We start from the raw sequence: 21,993 nt of genomic DNA, 5'->3' as shown, positions 1-21,993 counted from the left end.
GCAAGAAACTGTGCCCCATAAACTCTGCATGGGTCAGGGTTGAACATTTATTTATTGGAAAACTGAAGTAATGACCTAACCATAGCTCAGGCTCTCTGGAAAGGACTGTATCCTCCTTTCAGCTGCAAATATAATTGGGCCCAGGTACCACAAAGGCTCAATAGGATCCTAAATTGTACTTGGATCCCTGAAGCTTCAGTTAGCTCTGTTTCCATAGAATGCCATCCAAGCATTTTGCTCTTGCACATAGGAGAGGCAATTATTAAGGAGTTTTACAAAGCTCTGGGACACCCCCTACACTAATATGCTGCTTCTTCACTTCTGGGAAAAACTCTTCTTTGTCTCAGAAGTTACCTCAGGATTCCTGGCTTCACAGCTCTTGTATTTCTTCGCAGCTGTGTAATATCTGTAGCTTACAAAGAGAAAATTGGGAGAAATTGTTACTTTCTGATTAACTGGAATGTGTAGTGCAGTGCCTTGTACTATTTTTTGACCGTTTCCAAACCCAGGATTTTATGAGTACTCTAGGACAATTCCTTCAAGCTCAGGGTGTTTCTCCAGACTATGTCTATTTTTTGGTGAAGTTTATCCCAAGAATATTGTTTACATGGAACAATATTTCCATCTTGCAGATCTCTGCACTCTGTAAATATTTATAGACTGCTGTATGTCTTCACTTAATTATAACCAAGCTTTCAGTAGTCTAGGTAAACTTCCTTTGGTGCTGTCTGTCCCTGTGGTTCTTCTCTAAGTCCTTTACAACATGTGGCTGTAATTAATGAGTCGGTTTGGCTGATCAGTGAGGGTTTCAAGTACACCACATTACAAACTGGAGATTTCATTTTTCAGCGGCCAAACTGATTTAGAAATTATGAACTCAAACTTTCCGGTTTTCAGTGGAGTGTTGCCTTTGCCCAAACCAAACATTTATGATGATGAGGACCCTGATCTGCCCAAGCTCAGCGCTCACAGCACTGGGTTTGCCAGTGCTTCAGCAGATTGAGTCTGACATGGCCAGGGATATGGTCCATGGAGTGCCCAGATGTGGGCCAGGCTGGAGCTGCATTTCTACCCCAGATGTTTTGACTTCACTCCACCAGCTGGTTTGTGGTGCATTATGAGACAAGGCACATCTCATGCACCCAGACCTGGGAAGCTCAGCAGTACCCTTGAGTGGCTGCTTTTGACATAAAAGTGACCATATTTATGTGCAGTTTTGGAAAGGGCAGCTTAAAATCAAAGCAAATACAGCAAAGTAATAGTAATGCTTACCTTGGAGATAATGAGAAAGAGTAATATTGAAGATCTGGGTCTTATTAATGACATTTCAGGGACAGTCAACCCTCACCATAACTGCTTATGTTTTTTTCATATCTTCTCATTTTCTCCATATTAGATGTAGTATTGACATCACGTTAAACCTGTGTTTAAGAGTTACAGATCAACAGTTTGAATTTTACTCTGCTCACTCTCTTTTCACCAACCCAGCTGGGTTACAGGGGAATGGGAGCCTTGCAGCAAATCCTGTGGGAAGACAGGGTACCAGGTGCGGTCTGTGCGCTGCATCCAGCCCCTGCACGACAACACCAACCGCTCCGTGCACACCAAGTACTGCAACAACGACCGCCCCGAGGGCAGGAGGCCCTGCAACAGGGAGCTGTGCCCGGCACAGTGGAGAATAGGACCATGGTCACAGGTCAGCCTCTTCCTGCAGGTCTCAAACAACTAATTTCTGTCTGGTGGGATGAGCATGACAAGGAATGCCACCCCTGTATTTGTGAGTAGATGGCTCTGTGAATAGATGGCTGGCATGTGCAGTTGTTTGTTTATTGTTCAGACCACAGCTCTTCTTGGAGTATTTCACAACCACTGGTGTACCACAAGAAGCAGTGAGTGGCTCTCCCTCTTGCTTCATTACTGTAGATACTGCAGTAGTTCAAATAATGTAGCTTGAATCAGCTTGAATCAAGGGCAGTTTAAAATTGAAAAGCTGATTTCTGATGTGTTGTTGGCAGAGGGTGGCTGGGGTGTAACTGCTGCCTGTCCTTTCAGTGCTCTGTCAGCTGTGGCAATGGCACCCAGGATCGCCCCGTCCTGTGCCGGACCAGGGACAACGTCATCGGCCTGTGCAAGGACAGCAAACCAGAGAGCGTCAGGATTTGCAGACTACCTCCCTGTCCCAGTAAGGGCTTCTCCTCAATAGCTTCTGTTACTTGTTGAAAAAAAGAAGTATTTAATTATTTGCAATGCCTTCACTGAATTGATACTTGCGTGCTACGCCTGCCAGGGTGGGGATTCCCAGCGTGGAGCTGCTGTGTGGCCGATGGGCTTCTTGGGCACCCTTCTCCTGCTGGGCAGCACTGCTTGGCACAGACAGCCTGACAGCCTGGGGCAGACCTCAGCTCAGTGCTGACGGCCAGATGTGGCCAGCAGCCAACAGCTGCCCTGGGAGAGGAGCAGATCCTGAGTCCAGCCCTGCACCCCTGAGAGCTGTGGGGCTTGGCAAGGGGCTGCTGGGCTAACCAAGGATGCCTCTTTACTTTCCCCACCTCCACCAACAGTTCCAGGCTTCTTTTTCATTCTGTCAAACACAAGTTTGACAGAATGAAATCTGCAGGGGTTATTGAACTCAGTTTTTAGAAGCTGTAATTAATTGGTTCCTCCTTAATCTGGGGCAATAAGGCCTTTATCCTTGTTAGCTTTTCAGCTGTTTGCAAATTATATTTGTGAGATCATTACATATATTCCTATTATTAAGTCATTCATATTATTTTTTTTCCTGATGTATTTCTCAGGGTAGCCTTTGATTTCTAATTAATTAGAAGAAAGCTGTCAATTATACTCTCCAATACAAAGATTTTAATGAGGCACTGTAACTAAACTAGTCTGCATGTCTCTGGGGATGTGTGACACTGCCATGAGAAGGGCTGCTGGAGAACTGGCCCTCGGGCTGTCTTCAATGTTGGCTGTGAAGTGCTGGGCAGGAGCTGTAGCAACCTCCCCAAACAGCTCCTTTTGCCCAAAATCAGACAGCTTGGTTGTAATCCTTCCCTGGGCTCCTTCACAACTGGAGCCCACTCACGCTCTGAGCTTGTCCCCTTCTGACAGGACAACAATTTAATGCTGCCTAACATATATTGTGTTGCATCTTTTTTTTTTCCTCTATTCAAGGAAACGTTTCTGATCCTTCAAAGAAAACCTACATGATACAATGGCTGTCAAGACCCGATCCAGACTACCCCATCCAGAAAATATCTTCAAGTAAAAGACCCATTTATAACTCTGCCTTTGCCCTTAAATGCATGCCACATCGAATGTGGACTTTGCCTTTTGCTCTCTTCTTCTCTCTATGCGGAAAGTTCCCTTGACTTTGCCAAGTTTAAATCTTGGGCTGAATCTGTTTTTTCACACCAGGCACTCGGTGCTCGGTGTCTTTCTTCTCTGGAGCTTGCATAGCACTGGTGGTGGAGGTCTTGAAGTGTTGGATGTGTGAAGTTGGATCTCCACAGTATGTTGCAGTCCTCTGAAAGGAAGCTGGGATCGGTTTGCTTGTTGCTTGGTGGTGGTGAAAAAAGGCTCTTACTGGTTCCTGATGTTCAGTTTGATAGCAAAACTGAGAACTTATTGTGAATGTGATCACATCACAATAATGACACCTTGTAGTGCTAAAGTTCTCCTTTATCTAAAAACCCGAAATCTAGTAACTCTCTGGTTTCAGTTCGCTGACAGGGTAGTCTGATGAGTGGAAGAATTTTTTCATTCCATTTTCCTTTGTGGTGCTGTTGCTTTCCTCACCCTTGCTGCTCATTTTTTATCCCTGACCCTCACCTTTACGTTTGTGACCCGTGGAGGGCTCGCTGGGAAGCAGAAGCTGAGTTTCTGTCGGTACTTTCCCTGCTGCTCTGATGCCGTTGCTCTGGCCAGATTTGGAGGGTTTTTCCTTGAGAAAAGCTGCGTTCATTTTTTCCATCGCACAATTTTTGCCAGTTTTGCTCGTTTTCCCTTTAGAAACAAACCCAAAGCAGAGCAGGCATGGTCCATGGTGCAGGTGGCGTGGTGGTGTTTTCCTTGACGTGGCGGAGGCAATATGATGTTTTCATTGACTATGATGTCTCCAGCTGCTCAGCATGGAGCTGTTTATACTCATTACATCTCTGGTCTTTTTTCACCATATGCATGTCTGACTTGACTGGTATGGTTGTGTGTGTGTGTGTGTGTGTGCGTGTGCTCTTAGATGTGTCAACTGGCAAACATAACAGTGTGAACTACTACAGAATTACCTCAATTTTTATTGCTTTTTTTGCTTAGGAGATGAATTTTAGAAAAATGCCTTAATGTTGAAATGTAAATGGCATTAATTTACCAGATCCAGCTTTAAATATGAACAGTACACTGGTACCTTGAGTTAATCTTCATATGGAGCGTTTTTACTTGAATGATAACTCTTGGAAGGCAGTAAATTAAATTGGAGGTTGATTTGCACAGTGCATATCCATATCTTCATCGAGACAGGATTGTGGCCTGACTTACTGAGATTTAACTGGCATTCGTGCTTCACCTTCCGTGTTTGTGTTGAAGATTTGGAATTCACAAGTCATAAACTTCTTTGTGACAGTCAGTACCAATAGTAGAAATGTAAAACTGCAGTCTTGGAGCAAATTACTACCTTATTGCTTTGATAATATTTTTTGGAAAGTGGCATTTTTGAATCTTTGGGTCGTCAACAGTGTAGCACTTCAAACTTGTCATTATCATGTGATCACATATTTAAATTTTGCTGTTAATATTTCCTGAAACATGTTAACAATTTACATGACAAGGTGAAAAAGCAAAGACACGTATCTGGCACTGAATACTGTTATGTAAAATAATCGGTGTTTAACTGTATAAATATATTCATGACTGTTACCTTTAAATAGACAATGTTTAGTGATGTTTCAAGAGATGGGTGGCTATAGAGAATGGTGCAATAAGGTATCTGGGCATTGTGCACTATGTCTATATGCACTTTGGTTTATCAGGGATATTTTATTAGTGTTTTGTATGTATTTAACATAATATTAAAGATGTGCCAATTCAGTTTGCTTTTCAATATTTTTTTATGAGACTAATGTGTACCAAAGTGACTGTGAAACTGATTTATTTTTTTCTTACTGATGTTTTGAATATATACTTCCAGTCTGTCATGCATACTGCAAGTAAAAATAAATAAAAGTTCAGCAAATCTGGATATTTTGGTTTGGATAGAGGATCAAAATTTCGTTCTGGCATTGAGAAGTTGCAGAGTTTATTTATATGACTTATCAGATATCACTAAACTTATTACATAAAGCAGTTTTATTTCCATGTATTGTTAAGCTTGACATTGCATATTTTTGTTAGGAAAGAAGGCATTTTTCTAAAGGTGCTGTTACTGATTCTTACAAAGCCAAGAACAGACCTGCCTTCTTAAAATCACATTTATATATTATATCTGTTGGCTTTTATTATGGAAGTCATTTGGAGGAATATGCATAAGGGTTGTGCATCACAAGGCAAAATATTCAAAGAGGACTCTTATGGGGTATGTAAAAATATAAATTATATAGGCACATTCAGGCCTTTGTATGGAGCTATGCACGCAGGTATGAACAGTTCCAGCTCTTAAAGGCTGGTCTGAAAATCTCTCCAAAACCAAGGTACTATTCTTATGTTCCTAAGGAAGGAGTCATTCCTAATCTCCAGCACTATTTCAGTTTAGTATTTGAAAAATAGGAAAAGTACCTGGCACATTCTAAAGTAGGAACTAGAATCTTGCTTTTCTGCAACAAAAGCAACAATCAGAGCATAGATACACTGTACAGGAGGTGTTTTCACCTGCCTCAGCCAGCACTAGCATTTTAAAGCAGCAGCACCAGCTATTAGTTTATTTTAGACTGATATGTTTGCCAATGAAACACCCACCATGCCCTGTTTTGTTAGCTGAGGACGAGTGAAGAGGTGGCACCCACGCTTCCCAAATCCTCTTATGTGGCTGAACCTGCTCTGCTTCTCTCCCTTGCTGTGAGGGTGCTGACACAAGCCAGTGCTGTGGCAGGAGGGTGAAATGTGACTCCAGATCAGGCTGAGAGCGCTGTCTCCCACTGGGTGCACTCTAAATAAAAGCCAGTAATTGGAGCTACTCACCCTTTACTGTAAGTGTAGGTGGAAATGTAGTGAGAGCAGGGGGAGAGAGACGAGTGATTTCATCTCTGTCTCAGCACTCTGGTCTCAGAGATGTTTTATTAGTGATGATGCCAGGTGTTGGTCAGTCTGCTTTTCTCCTCAGCCCTCTCCTCTCCTACAAACCCTCTGACTCTTCTCTCCTCATGGGCTGCATGTTGGGATTTTTCCTTCACTGCACTGCCTGGCTCCATTATTTCATCCTGGAGGCACAGGATGGAGCTGAGGGGTGTCTGTGTGGGACAGAGGACAGGCAGCTTTCTCTCCAAGGAACCTGCTAGACCTTCACCCCCATTTCCCACTAATGCATACGATCCTCTGCCTCCCCTGAGCAGAAATCACAAGGGCTTGGGGAATCTCTGAGTAGGCTTCTGTTTATGTTCCTCAGGCAGGAACGCTTTGACCACTTCACCTTTAATGCTTCAGCCTGCAATTTGCCACCTGCATTTCAGCAAGATCAGGATCTACCATAACACCATATAGTGCAAATTGTTGTAACAGCTATTGACAGCTTAAAGCTTATAGATTTTCATTCTTTCTTTTTTATTACAGTCATTGACACAAAAATCAGGACTTTTACTTATTCTCCCAGTCTTTAATGGGCTGGCTTGGCTACATTGGACTGGAGTTTGTTGTTCCAAAAATATCAGCTCCCTTCTAGGAGGAGTAGAAAAGCCTCATGGCACCACTTTTCTCTCAAACAAGAGACATGCTGAGAAAACACTGCTATTTTCAGAGTAGGGGTACCTGGCAACAATATCACTCTGATTAGTGGAGATGGACTAATTCTGAGAAATATACACATCAAAATAGGACTTGACTTTCCTGAGACAGTCTGGATAAATATATGTTACCCCTGACTGTGGTTAGTCACTCTTTGGTTGCAGAAAAGCATTAAAAGGAGCAAATAGGGAAAAAATAGATTTCTTAATATAAAACTTCATGACTCTGTGGGAGTTCAGTGTAGTTTTAGTAACAGCACAGCACAATCAGTGTGTTTTGAAGTTTAAACCAAGACAGTAACACAATTCATTGTGGCTTCATGGTCTTCAGGATAGAGCTTCCAGGATGTGAAGGCAAAAATTCGAGTGTGATGGTCTGGAGCTTGGATGGGGCTGGTACATTCAGTTCAGATCAGCTTTTGCAACTCTTGGAGTTGACTTTTAGGTTGAATATAAGCCTGCTTCTGCTTGTAGAAGGCTCATTTGCCAGTTTCCCAACCCACTTTAAATATCAAACCCTCTGCCCACTGCCAAAGCTTCAGCTGTGTTTCTTTTTCTGATTAATGTGGAGATGCTCTTTATTTATCTGTTCCCTTTTTCTCTTTCAGAAGATCATTGTCAAGGAGACAAGTCAATGTTTTGTCGCATGGAAGTTCTCTCCCGTTACTGCTCCATTCCTGGCTACCATAAGCTGTGTTGCAAGTCCTGCAACATGTACAGCAACCTAACAGAGGATGGCAATGTGACCAGTGTCAATGTAAATAAGAATAATGTCATTGAGGAGGAGCTCCTGACAACCCTCAGCCCTCCCGTGGGAGTGTCCACCACACAGTCTGCCACCAGCCCTCCTCTGCTTTCCAAAACACGTGCACCCCCTTCCAATGCCACTGAGGAGCACCCAGAAATCAATGCAGTGGATGTTCCCTACAAAGTTGATGGGTTGGATAACGAAGTACCACAGCACAACATCATTACAAGGAGGAGGCCTTATGAAAGGACAAGGAATCAAAGAATTCAGGAGCTGATCGCTGAGAAAATGAAAAGAGAGACTCTTAGGAAAATAAACTAAAATGGAAATATGGCACAAGCAACATTTTTCTCTTATAGAGATGTTACCAACATCATAGCATTGGCCATCGTAGAGACTAAGAATGGGGAAAAATCAAAGTGGTGCTATGGCAGAGATTCCAAATTCTCAAGCCTACTATAAATGGAAATGACAGATTCTTTCATAAGTGCTAATCTGAACACTTTGATGGCTAGGTTAGGTGTACAGGGTACAGCAGAGTGTTAGTGCAATATCCCTACAGTGTCCCACTGAATCCAAACAAGCCATATTACCAGGTCAGGTTAGCAGGTTTCTCAGTTACAGACTCCTTAAAGTCTCCTATGCCTATGTAAAACTGCTTGGGAATAGTAATGGGAGTCACACTTAGTATGGCAGAAAGCAGTCCCAAGACATAATAAATGCCTTTAACTCTGACAAGCAGGGGGCCAGCACTCCTGTGATGCTTCTGTGCCTTGCACAAACCCTGGCACTAGCACAGCCAGCTTCGGGAAGGCTCTTAGGACGTGCCAGGCTTGGTTTGGCTGACCTTGGCAGAGCTGCCTCTGTGGTCACAGCTCAGCATGTGCTCACATAGCTTCCTGAACCAGGGCTGTGCAAGAAAACGCAGAGAAAACTCTGTAGCCATATATTTATGTGTAAATTAAAAACTGACAAACAGTAGTTTACATACTTCCATAAACAATTTCAAAGGATTCTCCTAAACTTTTGGACACATGCAAGACATTTAGTAGGGTAGATCTGGCCAACTTGGACTGACAACATCCTAGTCTTTCTGTTTACAATTATCCATATTTTTTATAATCTTTAGGTTCCTGCAATGCAACAGCCTCAGTGATCCTTATTGGTTGGTGCTTTTTTTATTGGTCTGATTTTTTTTCTACCCACATTCTGTTTAACTTAAAGATGACTGGATTCTTGTTGTCTTTTCTTTGGTGCTTTGTTGAGTCAAACTTTTCCCCCCCCCACATAGGATGCAGTTATTTTTGAGGATTTAATTTTGTATTATCTTCCTTTCCTTAGGACAGCTTTATTGGTGCAGAAGTGAACAACTGTTTGCTGTGCCCTTACTGAACACACACCCACATACACACACATTGTGTATTCACAGCACAAGGTCTGCTAGAAAACTTCAAGATGTGTAACCTGACAACCCTTTGAGTACTTTTTTCCCCCTCAGGGTCATCATGGTTTTCGTAGGTCATTTTGAATTCCTGGTTGGAGAACAGAAGATGAACTCAGCTTGGCTCTAACACTGCCGAGACAGGGAGCATGGACTGGTTCCTGCTGTGGGTGGCATCTGAGCAGATTTTTTCCTGGCTTGGATTCTTCCATTTGTTTCTTCTTTGCTGGTAAATCTCCTGCAGAGTCCGGGGCTTCCCTGAAATCCTCTTTTTACCACTAGGTAGGTTTGGTGGCTCCAAGTTCATATTTTCCAGTCTGAGAGGAAGATCTCACCCTCCAGTCTGAGCTGGTCCTGGTCTGAAGCAGCACCAGCAATAAGGCCATATATAGAGTCACAAAATTATTGGGAATGTGCTGTGTTCCCAGCAGTGTGTGAGCTCTTCTCTGGCCCAGCTGCTGGCAAAGAGCCTGACAGGTATTGCAAGGTGAAGCACATGTGACTCTCTGTTACCTGCCTTCTGCCCCTGACCACCACAACTGAATGAACTGCCCAGTCTCCTCTTCCAAACGAGCCATTCCTGCTGGAAAGGAGGCAAGAGCCAGCAGGAACCTCAGGCTTTACAGCACCTCCATGTGGGACTGTGTTTGACCTGAACTGTGGCCAGAAGTTTTTGGAGCACAAGCCTGGTCGAAGAAAAATTCTTCCTGGAGATACTGGCCCAAGCAGAGCAGGAATGTTTCCAGCTGGGGTCGTGGCATCCAGTGCCCCTTCTTACACAGGACCACGGTGATACACTTGGAGCAGTTCAGTGCAGGATACTGAAGAGCAGGATAACTGGGAAGCCCAACAGGCCTGCTAAGGGTTCAGAGCATTAGGAAACATCTCCTGGGCCAAGCAGACGTGGCTGCAGATGTGGAAGCAGCAGCGAGCACAAGCAAAAATCTGTTCTGGTTTGGAGAAGTAGAACTCAGGCTGTGCAGTTTGGCAGCAGGGTGGGAACAGTTCCACCACAGATCTTCACTGCTGGGACATGGAGAGTTCCCCTGCAGTCAAAGGGTTCTTGTCCTTGTCCCAGCCCTGCTCCGTGGCCTGCTGGCTGTCACACAGCCACGGTGTGCAGGCAAGCCCAGCCAGCCTCCTGCCAAGGGATTTGTGGTTGCCTACAGATGGGACAAGTTTTAGTAACAGTGTAGGGTCAGGTCACATCTGTGCACAGCAGCAATGTAGTAATGAGCACTGAAGGGAAAAAACCCCACCAGTCTATTTATAATAAAGGAAGATGTGTCTAAATCAACATCACTCCAGCTGCTGTGCCATGGGAGACACAAGCTGTAGCCAGGCTCCCAGCCTGGAGTCATAGTATTTCTTGCCTTCCACGTTTCCTTTACACAGATGTGGTTAGTATAAAACTCATCTTTTCCCCTTCAAGTTAATATCCTTTTAGCTCTGTAGACAATAAAAATAAACCACAACCCCCAGCTTTTTCATAGATGGAGAAGCTCATCCAAGCGTATGAAACTTAGGAAAAACTTTCACAAACCCAAAGATAGAAAGGGTTGGAGCTGGATTTATGCAGATGGGGAGGCAAAAGTTTGCTGCCTGGAGGGTACCAGTCTTACCCTCTGGGGCTTTTTCAAGACCCATTGCTCCAATCCCCTGAGGTAACTCATCTAATGGATTCTGTTCTGCCCTAGCTTCTGGAATAGGCTTAGTCAACCAGGCAGTGTGAAGAAATACTGCAGGAGGCAGTGCCCACAGCTCAAAAAAGCATTTTTCCAGATAAAGTGGAAGGTTCTGCTGCCTCAAGGAGCAGGAAGGGCCTCCTGGAAGGCTGGTCTGGTGCTATGTCAGGTCCTGTGTTCATTAGGAACCCAGTGCAGTGCCTGGTGGCATCTGCATTTTGGAAGGGGTTGTTCCCTTCTCAGTCTCACCTTTTGAGAGATTTAATTTGGTTTGTTTCTCAATGGTTTAAATTCTACTGAATATCTCTCTAGCTGTTTTTTTGGGGGGGAACACTAAACTACTTGAGGCAGCAGCTTCAGTCCACATTGCTCAAGACATCAAGAGGCTGATGGACCATCTCTTTGAGCAGCAGGTTGCCTTCTCTTCACACTCTTCCTGTATAAAAAGGGGGGAAGTAAAGTCTCTTCAGACCAGAAAAGATGCCTTCTTTTCAAGCTGACATGGGTTCTTCAGAAGGTGTTTTTTTTCAGCAGTTCCCCAAGAACATGTTCATCACTTCTACTGGAAAACACAGCACCAGGCTCTACTGATAAAGAAAAGCAGCCCCAGACGAAAGGTGGGGGTTTGCTCTCCTGAGCTGATTTCATTTCTGTGTCATGCAGTGGAAAATTTGGTCATTTTTTTGTTTGCTTAAACTTTGACAACTGCTTCATCTTCTCTACAATGCTGTAATTGGGCAAGAGCATCATCACAGTGGATCTTCTGTAAGCAGTTTGCTGTTGCCCAGATGCTGCATTTTCAGACATAACAAGCAGAAAGCAATATTTTAATGTAACCTAATCCCCACAAACTAAAGCAGATTTATAAACAAATATATTCCTGCAGAGACCATCTCAGAGATCTGAGAGATAAAGTAATGTGCTCCCACAAAGCAATGTATTTATGATCTAACCATGCAGGTAGAGTTTTCTCAATTGTCATTTTTCTGGCTGTCTAAACTTAAAATCCAAGTAACAGCCTCTCACTAAAACAATCCCAAACAAATTCTGGTTTCTTTGGCTTCAGTCATCTGCCATTATTTTCACCATCATTTCTTTAAAAATTTCTGTTATCTATTATGAACGCATCACTTTTTAAATCCATATATCCATTCAATATTTAGAGTCTCACAACACCTCCATAGAATGCTTTCAGATATTTGAGAATTCTAGAAACGGTGCTTTACCAGTACTCAAAGGGTTTTTTATTTTATTTTATTACATATGCATTTAATATCTTATTTACTCACCTACAATGCACAGTATTAGCTATGTTCATCTGAATATCTATATGCAACTTCCATTCACTTACATATGCCTTAACAGAAATTGCAATAAATAGCCATTTCTTGTATATTAAAAATGTATATACAAATTAGAATCTTTAATTTTATAATTTATTAAATTTAAATGTCTGTGTTCTTTTGCAAAAAAAAGTGTTTGGTTTTTCCCTGTGCTTTTTTCATTGAGTCGGTGTTATGCAGAGATGCTAGAAGAGGTAGAACCAGCATCTTCAGGTTCAAAACAAATTCAATTTCTACAACTTAATGAAGTGGGATTGGGATACATTTGCTGCCAAAGTCCGACATCCTTGTTAGAGCATCCATTATCCAAGGCTAAATATCGTGAAGTCACTGGACCAAAACCTCAGTTGATAACTGCACAGAAATTAATCAAACTCACTTAAACCTGCTTGAGGCCCGAATCCATCCTGGTCCATGTATCTTCTCTTTAAAAGGCTCAGTTATTTGGGCTTCTATTCAGAACTGATGAGTGAATTCTGCTCTGCATGTCCTATTGATAAAGTAATTGCTCCTTTCCATGAAATTCTTTTGCCCACATTCTCCTGCCGTGTCCTGCACACGTGTAGCTGGGTTCCCTTTAAAGCACAGTTGAATCTTTCTCGTCTGATTGAAGTTTGTTGCTTGAGGGTTTGAAAGATCCCTGCTTACTGTGGTTATTCAGTGAGCACCATGCAGTGCATTCAAGTCCAGCATTCTTTAATCAGGTAATAAGCCACCTCAACACTTTCCATCTGGAAAAGTAATTTACACATTTAAATGCCCCAATAAAACAGTAGACAAGCCCAAACCTGGGGTCCATTTACTGTGATAATTAATGCATCATTTACAGCTGTGACAAGGGTTATATTTAATTGCCTTTTGCTCTCATAGATTTTGAGATTTTTAGAGTGGCCACGGCAAAGGGTCTCACATCCACACCCCAGACACGAGGGACACCCAAGGTGGGCTCAGTCATATCCAACACCTCTCCCTCCCCCCGGTCTTGTTCTATCTCTCTCTCTCAAATGCCAAAAGATGACACCCACAGGAGGCCTTCTCTTCCTCTCCTTGCCTACATCAGATTTTTATCCCTTTTCACCATCATCTGCCTCTGAGGAAATCTTTTTTTTAAAAAGTCAGCTCAAGGAGCTGCAATTCCAGGCCAGGAAAGCAGTTTTCAGGTTATTAATTACCCCAGACAGAAGGCAGCTCCTCCAAAGCTCTGTGCAAATTCCACTCCCTTTTCCCACAGCGAGGGGGGCGCAGGATGATTTCCAGTGTGTTCCCACAGGATTTTCTGGCTCCTGAGCCTTCCTGGGAGAGAAATGCCTGGAAGCTCCCCTAGGGCTGTGTGTGTGGATGTGAATATGTGTGTGTGCATTGCTCACCTTAGCTCTCCCCCTGCCCCCTCCCCACCACCTTTCCCGGTCCCTCCTCCTTTAGCCGCTTTTCCAGCTGAGCAGGGCCCGGAGCGGCGGAGCCGCAGAACCACATCCAGCACTCCCCAGATCTCCTTAGAGGAAGGAGCAGAGCAGGATGACAGCGTGGGAGAAGCCTTATCCTGGTTAACCCGCTGGGTTTTACGCTTCATGCGCAGAGCGCTGCCCGCAGCATCCCCGCGGGCCGGAGCCGAACCGAACCGCGCAGCGCCGGCGGCCCCGGGGCTCCCGGCGGGCCGGGCCCGGCTCGCCCCGCCCGAGCCGCCGCTAGGTGGTGGCACGGCACAAGAAGTGCGGGTCTAGAGCGGCCGCTGCACCGTGACCCCGGCCGGGAAAACCCCCGGGTCTGCGGAGATGCGCTCAGGAAGGGCCGGAGGGAGTCCGAGCCCCTCGCTCAGTCCCCGTCGCGCTGCGGATGGAGGCGGAGATGCCGCTGGGCTGCACCGTGCCCTGCCTGTGGCTGGGGAGGGATCCTGCAGGACAGACACACCGACGGCACTGCAGCGGAGAAATAGAGCCGTGATCAACCCCACCACCCAAAACACCGAAAATGACTCAAGAATAAGTTGTTTTTTGGGGTTATTTCTTAGGGCATCTGAACATATTCCAGCTGCTCCAGAAAATAATTTAGAGACCAGTAATGTAACAAGAGGTTCCACTGATGATTGTAATTTGATTTTTAAAAATCTTTTATTAAAGAAACACAACAGCTATGGAAAGACAAACCTGTTTTAGGTGACCCAGGCTGCTGGCAGGACTGGGGGTTTCATGTGACCCCAGGCAGGAGAAGGTTTTCAAGTGATGGCAGTGCTGCAACCATTCCCAGTGCTCACTCTCCAGCCTCTTTGTGTGGTGCATCCAAGAGGGACCAATCCACACCAGCATTCAGGCACTTTGGGGCATGTATAATCTAAAATTATGATGAAAAATGCATCCATGCCAGATACAGTTTAATCATAGGCAGATCAGTAATAACAGAAATGGCATTCTTGGAGCAAGCATTCAAAGTTGCACCTTGTTTCTTCTTTTAAATTAAGATTTTTTTGAGGATGCAGGTGATGAAAGAAGAAACCAAACAGCTGTGGTTGAGGTAAACTAAATAAGAGATATATTTTATTTGCCCTTCCCATCTGCCATGTTCTATTCACTCCATCATACCTTTAAGAAGGAGGTAACTCCAGCAGGGAGGAGAGACTTACCAGGGCAGAGGAACCATCTTGAAGACTTTTTAAAGAGATTGTATCCAGGCACATCTGCACATGTGGAGCTTGTTTCCAGCTCAGTGATCTTCCTCACAAAATGTTTTTCCCAAGCTCCATACTGCAGCTGCTTAGCATAGCTGGTATCTGAGGGTTTTTTTCCTTATGATGGTAATCACGTTTCCTGCAAGCAAGGAGGAAAAATTGAAGCTCTGAGTTACAACAGCATGATCCCTGATGATCATTGCTGTTAATGAATTTAATGCATGAAAGTTGCTGGTCATTTCAGCTAAATTCAGCTGTTTGGCACCAGAAGTCCAGACAAACAGCTTAAGCTTACATACCTGTTTTATTGAAATAATAAGGTAATGGCTATTTCCAGAAAAAAAAAAAATCTGCTTGGAACCATATCCCAAAGGGATGGACAAGTCTGTTGAGCTGCTTATTTCTTTTTAATGGAGATTAAGAAAAAACCTGAATGATGAGTGTGGGCTTGGGTGACTAAATCAGCTGTTACAGCCAATTCCAGCCTGAATGATGGTAACACAGAATATTTGCATTAAAACTAATGCAGTGATTTTTAATTTAGAATTTCTGCTTTTTTCTTCATCCCTCCAGCAGGTCAGGACAGGCATTGTGGGGAGCAGCAAGGCTCAGAAATGCAGTCACACTCCCTGGCCTGGGCACACAGGGATGTTGTGTGGGATGGCTATTCCCAGGAAAGAGCAGCAGCTGTTGGGGCTGCCTCTGAGGACAGTGTTGAGAAATAAATACAGAAGGAAGATTCTGCTGCAACACGACAATTCATCTCCCCACACAATGTGATGCTGCAAGAGAGGCCATGAAAGGGATGCCAGGGTTGCTCCAGAATTGCAATCAGTTTGCAGCACGTTACTAAGCCAGGAAACAAAGACAAATCCCTGCTGCCCAGGGACCCAAAAGGTCGAATGCTGCCAGTCCTCCTGGCAACGCAATTTGCAGAAATGCACTTGTGTGGTCTCAGAGAAACACAAATGGGGATGATCCTGGGAGCAGTGGGAGAGGGGGGCTGGTGGAGCACAGCCATGGGAGGTGCTGTGGCAGGGCCGGCTGCTGCTGTGCTTCCACAGCAATGTGGATATGCAGCTGAATCCAGGGATGTAGAGCTCAGCCTGGGGGTGTACAGCTCAGCCCAGGGATGTAGAGCTCAGCCTGGGGGTGTACAGCTCAGCCCAGGGATGTAGAGCTCAGCCTGGGGGTGTACAGCTCAGCCCAGGGATGTAGAGCTCAGCCTGGGGGTGTACAGCTCAGCCCAGGGATGTAGAGCTTGGCCCAGGGACCTAGAGCTTGGCCCAGGATGTAGGGCCTAATCCAGGGGTGTAGAGCTCAGCCCAGGGATGTGTGGCTCAGCCCAGGGATGTAGAGCTTGGCCTAGGGATGCTCAGCTCAGAACAGAATGGGAGCAGGGACAGAAGAGAGCAAGGAGCAGCACTAAAGAAGCTGCAAACACCCACTGCCTCTTGGGAAAACCAGCACAAATTTGTTCACAAAATAAGACAGAGAAAGAAGAAAAACAGCCCCAAACCTTAAGGATTCTCCATCCAGCAATAAAGCATGAAGGAGCTACGGCTCCTCTTTTCCCACCCCATCGTGGAGCACAGGCGGCCAGACCCCTCCCGCATCACGGCCGCGGCCCCGCGGTCCCTTTTGCACGGGGAATTGTCGCCAGGCGATGAGCCGCAGGGATGCGGGATGGCCGTTCCCGGCCGGGCGATGAGCCGCAGGGATGCGGGATGGCCGTTCCCGGCCGGGGGATGAGCCGCAGGGATGCGGGATGGCCATTCCCGGCCGGGGGATGAGCCGCAGGGATGGGGGATGGCCATTCCCGGCCGGGGGATGAGCCGCAGGGATGCGGGATGGCCGTTCCCGGCCGGGGGATGAGCCGCAGGGATGCGGGATGGCCATTGCCGGCCGGGCGATGAGCCGCAGGGATGCGGGATGGCCATTCCCGGCCGGGCGATGAGCCGCAGGGATGCGGGATGGCCATTCTCGGCCGGGCGATGAGCCGCAGGGATGCGGGATGGCCATTCCCGGCCGGGCGATGAGCCGCAGGGATGCGGGATGGCCATTCCCGGCCGGTGCCCGCGGGCTGCCCCGGTGCCTCGGCGCCCGCCGGCTGCGGCTCGGGCAGGGCAGGCAGCCAGCGCGATATATTTAGCAACAGCAACAAAACAGGCAGCGGGATCAGCTGACTGAGGCAGGGAGCCGGCGCATGGGTTAGTGTTAGACAGCACATCTCCCGTGCTGGAAGCGGGGAGCAGGGAGCGGGGCAGAGCCGCGCAGCCCGGGGAGACGCCAGCCGCCCGTGCCCGCAGGTAAGGGGAGGGGTCCGGCCGTGTGCCGGGGGTCGCCAGGGATATCCGGGCGCTGGTAGCCAGCGATGCTCGCGGTATGGTGGAAGGCAAGCTGCAGGCAGCGGGTCCAGCTCCGCGGGGGCCGCAGGTGACGGGGAGGTGACCTCGGCCAGGCCAGCGCGGTGCCCAGGGCGAAGGGGATCGCAGCCGGGCGGGACCTGATCCATCCCATCATCGGGAGAGTTTTTTACCTGCAAATAGGTAATTTAAATTTCCTTCCGGAGGAAGGGCGTGTTGGCAGGACTCAGTCGCTGATTAGCGCTATCGGGTTTCACACGACATGCCCGCGCCCCTCTCCAGGAGCATCCTCCGCCCTCATTGCCGGGCCCAGGCTCCGACACCGCCGAGCTCAGGCCAGGGCTGGGAGGGAAGGAAGGAAAAAGCCTTTTCTTCAAGGCTTGGAGACATGAGAGAAACAGAGCAGGCAGGGAAAAGCTTAATAAAAGGGCCCTAAGGTTTAAAACAAGCATCTCCTGCTCTCAGGCCAGCAGATCCTGGCTTGGCTGGCTTTTCCAGCAGCACATGAGGAAAACCAGGGAGGGCACAGCAGCAGCCTGGGGAGGGACGGGCACCCGGCGAGCTCTGCCCTGGGCTCGGCACGAGCTGCTCGTTTGTGCTCCGTGTGTGATCTGCAGCTCTGCAGGGAGGGTCAACAAAGCCAGATTTATTTACAGCAATGACAAGCAAGGCATTAAAATAGCCAGCAAAGCACTTTTGCGTTTAATCACACAACAAAGCTATATTGTGTCTGCAGATTAGTCACATACAAATTTCATTGGGAGAAACAGTAAAAAAAAAAAAAAATCTAGGCTATGTGGTCATTTCTGCCAGAAGGGGAGATAAGCAAAGCACAGAGGGGAGTGTTTGGAAAAAAAAATAAAAAATCAGTACAGTTAGAAAACACTGCAGCACAAAATGTACTGAAAAATTTGTAATTTGATATATTTAATTGAGTAGTAGGAGCAGTTTGATGGAAATCCATCCTAAAATGAGTTGAGGATGACTATTTGAATATAAAGGACAAGAATTAAATCCCTTTGACTCTGTGTAAGCACTCAGGGGAGGACCTACCTCTCCATAACTACATTTATGAACTACAGACAAAAGTGACCCTGTCCATTCTCACCCCCAGCTTCTAGAAGAGACCACTGCCATGCTGCTTTCTGTAGGTGGTGCTCCCCACAGGGGCAGGGCAGCTCCTCTGCTGTTGGGTTCAGCTCCTGCCTGCTTGGACTAAGGGTGCAGTCAGAGCCCTGTCACAGTGAACAGACCTGGAGCATTGAATCAGGACTGCAGTTTGTGCCCTGCTGCTCCACCAAGGGCAGTGAGACAGGCTCATGCCCCTGCCCTGTACGTCTCCAGCTGTGCTCCCTTGCATTGCTCAAGGAGGGAGGGAGCACCATTGCTGATCTCCTTAATGAACCCTCTATTCACTGCCACATTTAATGACCTGGCTTCTTGGGCACATTTATGAAGCCATGGATATAAAAGAGCCAGCAAACTTTTAAAGTGTGTTTTTTGTTAACAGCCGTGTTTACCTCCAGGAGACATCAGGTGGCTCAGACAGAAGCAAGGCCAGGATTTCTTTAGCACAGCAGGTTTTCACATGCTGATCAGCTCTGCTCTGTTCTCTGCAGCCATGGCACCCCGGATCAGACTGAGCCTCTCAAAGCCTCTCCCAACCATCCGGGAAACCCACGAGGAAGCGATGGAGGAGCCGAGCAGCAGCCCAAAGTGTGCTGGGAGCGCTGCAGCCAGCCCAGACTCACACTCCAGTGATGACTACATCCAATCCATCTGCCACCTTGCCAGGCCCACCTTCCCAGCCCTTCTGGAAAGCAGACATAAGGGTAAGGACAGAAAGACCCTGAAGACCCTCGAGGATGTGTCAGGTTCTCTGCCACTTGTGGGGACACAGCAGGAAAGGTCAAAATGTAAATTGACCGATTTCATCTCTAATGTGGTGCCACTGGGAAAAGTCCCACCTGCAGAAACTGACTTTTGGCCCAGAGAGAACCCCCTGGAACAAATTTACACCAGTGCAGGAAATCTTTGCTCCTCCAAGGCTCCTTCCTATGGTGAAAGTGCCAGCACTGGTTACTCACAGTGCAACTCTTCTGCCACAAATGGTGACCTTCGTCACACAAACCTGGAAGAAAAAACCACAGGGATAACCAGTTTTCCACGAGTGTTCAGTTTTCCAAGGCTTCCCTCCCCAAGGCCAGTTCAGAAAGAAGCAGTATGCTCAGAGCTGAAGTATCTCAGAAGGTCTGAGGGAACAGTTTTAGGGAATAACCACAGTCAGAAAGAGAATGGCCCCATGTTCACTAACACTGAAGAGCAATTGGCACTCTCAGCCAGAGGGAAGGTGGCAGGAAACCTAGCCCTGCCCTGCTCTGTAGGAAGGCAGAATTTGTTCAATACAGCAGGCATAGATGAAAAAGAAGGAAGAAAAACTTCTCACTGTGACAAAAATGTTCCCACTAAGCAGAGATACTTCGAGTCTTTCCAGGTACCTAAAAAAGCCACCATCCATAACTGGATTTCAGAGCACAGATGCATCTGGAAAGAAGCAAAGATAAAAGCTTGTTTGCTCCCAGCCATTGCTGAAGTGTGAAGAAGTAGCTGCTTAGAATAATTTTCACAAGATATAACCAACCCTGTGCTCTAGCAGCTCTCCCTGGAGTCCTCACACAGAAAACATGGCTTGAACATGCATGCGAGTCAGGCAGACTCTTGTGATCCATCATATCCCTCATCCGTGGGCAAAGGGACAGTTCAGAGTCTCATCTGCCAAGGAAACAGCAATCAGTTCTCATTTTGGAAAGGCAACAGTTCATAAAGCATCTCCTCCCACCTCCTGCCTAGAACTGCCCTGAGCATGAAGAAACGCTGGAGAGAGCTGCAGAGAACACAAATCCCATCTGTGCTGGAGAAGTGGGAGCACTGAAATACCAGTGCTTCCCAGGCAGTGCCAAGCAGGCAGATGTTGCTGACACTTGAGTACAGCTGTTCAGAAAGGAGCCCTTTGCCCAAGGGACAGTGGGAAATGCACTCTCTCTGACACACACATTTACTGGGAGACCCATCACAGATCCCTGCCTCAGCACCAGGGTCCCACTGGAGAGGTCACCCATTAGAGCAGTAGCATAAAGAATTATTTCTTAAAAATCAAAAGTCTTTTATGAGGATTTGCTGGAGGGTAAGGTGGAAAATATTACAACTCCTTGGGTGGGGATTTTCCTGGTGCTTACCCTGTCCCAACTCTGTTCCCTTTACTGCTGGACTTCGCCCTGGCAGGAGGAGAGCTGGGAGCCCTGGTGGGATTGCTGTGCTGGTGCTGTGGCTGGTGTGGAGCCAGCTGCAAACAGGCATCACGTGGGACTCTGCCCTGCCACAGCCAGGCTGCACACCACGAGCACCCACGGGATTTGCTGCTCAGGTGTGGGGGCCCAGGAGCCCACACAGAGCTCTGCAGGCTCAGAGGAGCAGCCTTGGCTGAGGGGCAGCCCAGGGATGCTGGGCTGCTGCTGATAGAACACGGATATTAAATAGTAACTTGTGTTTCCCTTCATACCTGTGCTTCTGTATTCTCACCTAGCTGACCATGCTATGATGTTGATTGAGCTTTGCTTCGTGTTGCAAGACTGAAACATGGAAAAAACAAATGTGCATGTTCCAACCATCCAGCACACAGCATATACAAACAATTCATGTTGATGGTATTGCTCCATGGGATGTCTGTAGGATGAGAAGCATTCCCACAAGGCTGGGGCGTCCTGGCATGGGGCAGTGGGCACATGCCCAGGGATCCCTTCTGCCACACAGAGACTTCTCCATCAGAGAAGCTGCCATTGGCACTTTCCCCTGCAGTCAGAGCAACCTCACCCACCTGTGTCTGGTGTCACACTCTCTGTAGCCAGTCAGGAGATGTAGCTGAGAGGCTGCTAAGCAATACCAGCCTAATTATTACTACTACTAGGAATAAATGTTTTGGCACAGTGGAGAGCAGAGGGACCAGGCTGTTTGCTCAACAGCAGCTAAGATGAAAAACAGCATTGGAAAGCTGCAATTATAAAAATGCTCACAAGTGATTTCCAAACCACCCTCAAGCAGATTAAATGAAAAAGCAATTTCTACTCAGTACCAACATGAGTGTAAATATGCTCAAGGATCAAAAGGTGAGAGTGTTTGAGCTTCTCAGCCTCACATCTCTTACCTCAAATATTTTTTTCTCCTGTTGAAACTCATTAGTGCTATGGAGCTGAGTTGCTTCTCAGCTCTGGTTTTGAACTAACCACACAGCAAGAATGGAAGTGAAGATGGCTCCAGCACTCATTAAAGCAGATGGAGAAAGCTGAACCCAGGAGGTCCCAGCCTGCTCTGCCCCCTCCACACCTGCCCCTCCCTTCTCAGGTAAATGCTGGGGTTTAAGCAATGCTTGTCCTCACTGTTCTGCTGCCATTTAAATTTCTCTCCATGTGAATATTTATGACTCTAATGCCTAACAAGTCTTGTGCCAACTGCATGTATCACTGCTTTTGACAGAGGAAACAAATAAAATCCTTCCATCCAGTTGTTGTTTCCATTCTGCATTCCACAGGGCATTATTTTTAGTGCTGGGCTGATCCACAGCACGTGGGCTGTGACTTGCCATGCAAGCACCTTCTCACTCTTCCAGGTCACCAAAGGCCTTCACACCTCACCCCTCCAGCAGCTGCTGCCCAGGGCTGGGTTTCCTTCTCAGCTGCCACAATCCTGCAAGTCTCTACACCCCTGAAACCCATCACCTTTTCTCTCCAGAGCAAAAAGGAGTGACAGCAGAGAGAGCTGCAGCCCAGGA

At 46.8% G+C, this 21,993-nt stretch overlaps 2 protein-coding genes across 2 annotated transcripts in view; both read left to right on the top strand.

Annotated features, from left to right (window-relative positions):
- The window catches only part of ADAMTS2 (ADAM metallopeptidase with thrombospondin type 1 motif 2), a gene marked incomplete at its 5' end in the record, with an annotated part of 173,374 nt that extends 161,200 nt beyond the window's left edge, over window positions 1-12,174 (top strand). The window contains 4 exon segments of the mRNA XM_084216061.1: window positions 1,489-1,696; window positions 2,053-2,182; window positions 3,172-3,261; window positions 7,532-12,174. Coding sequence (XP_084072187.1) covers window positions 1,489-1,696; window positions 2,053-2,182; window positions 3,172-3,261; window positions 7,532-7,992 — 889 coding nt within the window. The 3' untranslated portion in view covers window positions 7,993-12,174.
- Window positions 12,175-17,023: 4,849 nt separating this feature from the next.
- On the top strand, window positions 17,024-21,718 carry LOC311159699 (uncharacterized protein). The gene is made up of 2 exons (XM_084215909.1): window positions 17,024-17,111; window positions 18,695-21,718. The coding sequence occupies exon 2, from the start codon at window positions 18,757-18,759 to the stop codon at window positions 19,765-19,767; it is 1,011 nt and encodes a 336-aa protein (XP_084072035.1). The 5' UTR covers window positions 17,024-17,111; window positions 18,695-18,756; the 3' UTR covers window positions 19,768-21,718.
- Window positions 21,719-21,993: the final 275 nt, after the last annotated feature.

This window comes from Fringilla coelebs, assembly GCF_963513975.1.
Source record: "Fringilla coelebs genome assembly, chromosome: 15".
NCBI lineage: Eukaryota > Metazoa > Chordata > Aves > Passeriformes > Fringillidae > Fringilla > Fringilla coelebs.
Note: the sequence above shows the minus strand (reverse complement) of the source record. Positions and strands in the feature narration are given on the sequence as shown.

Excerpts from the sequence above, each read along its gene's own strand:
- LOC311159699 (XM_084215909.1), top strand. The coding sequence starts at position 18,757 with ATGCTGATCAGCTCTGCTCTGTTCTCTGCAGCCATGGCACCCCGGATC.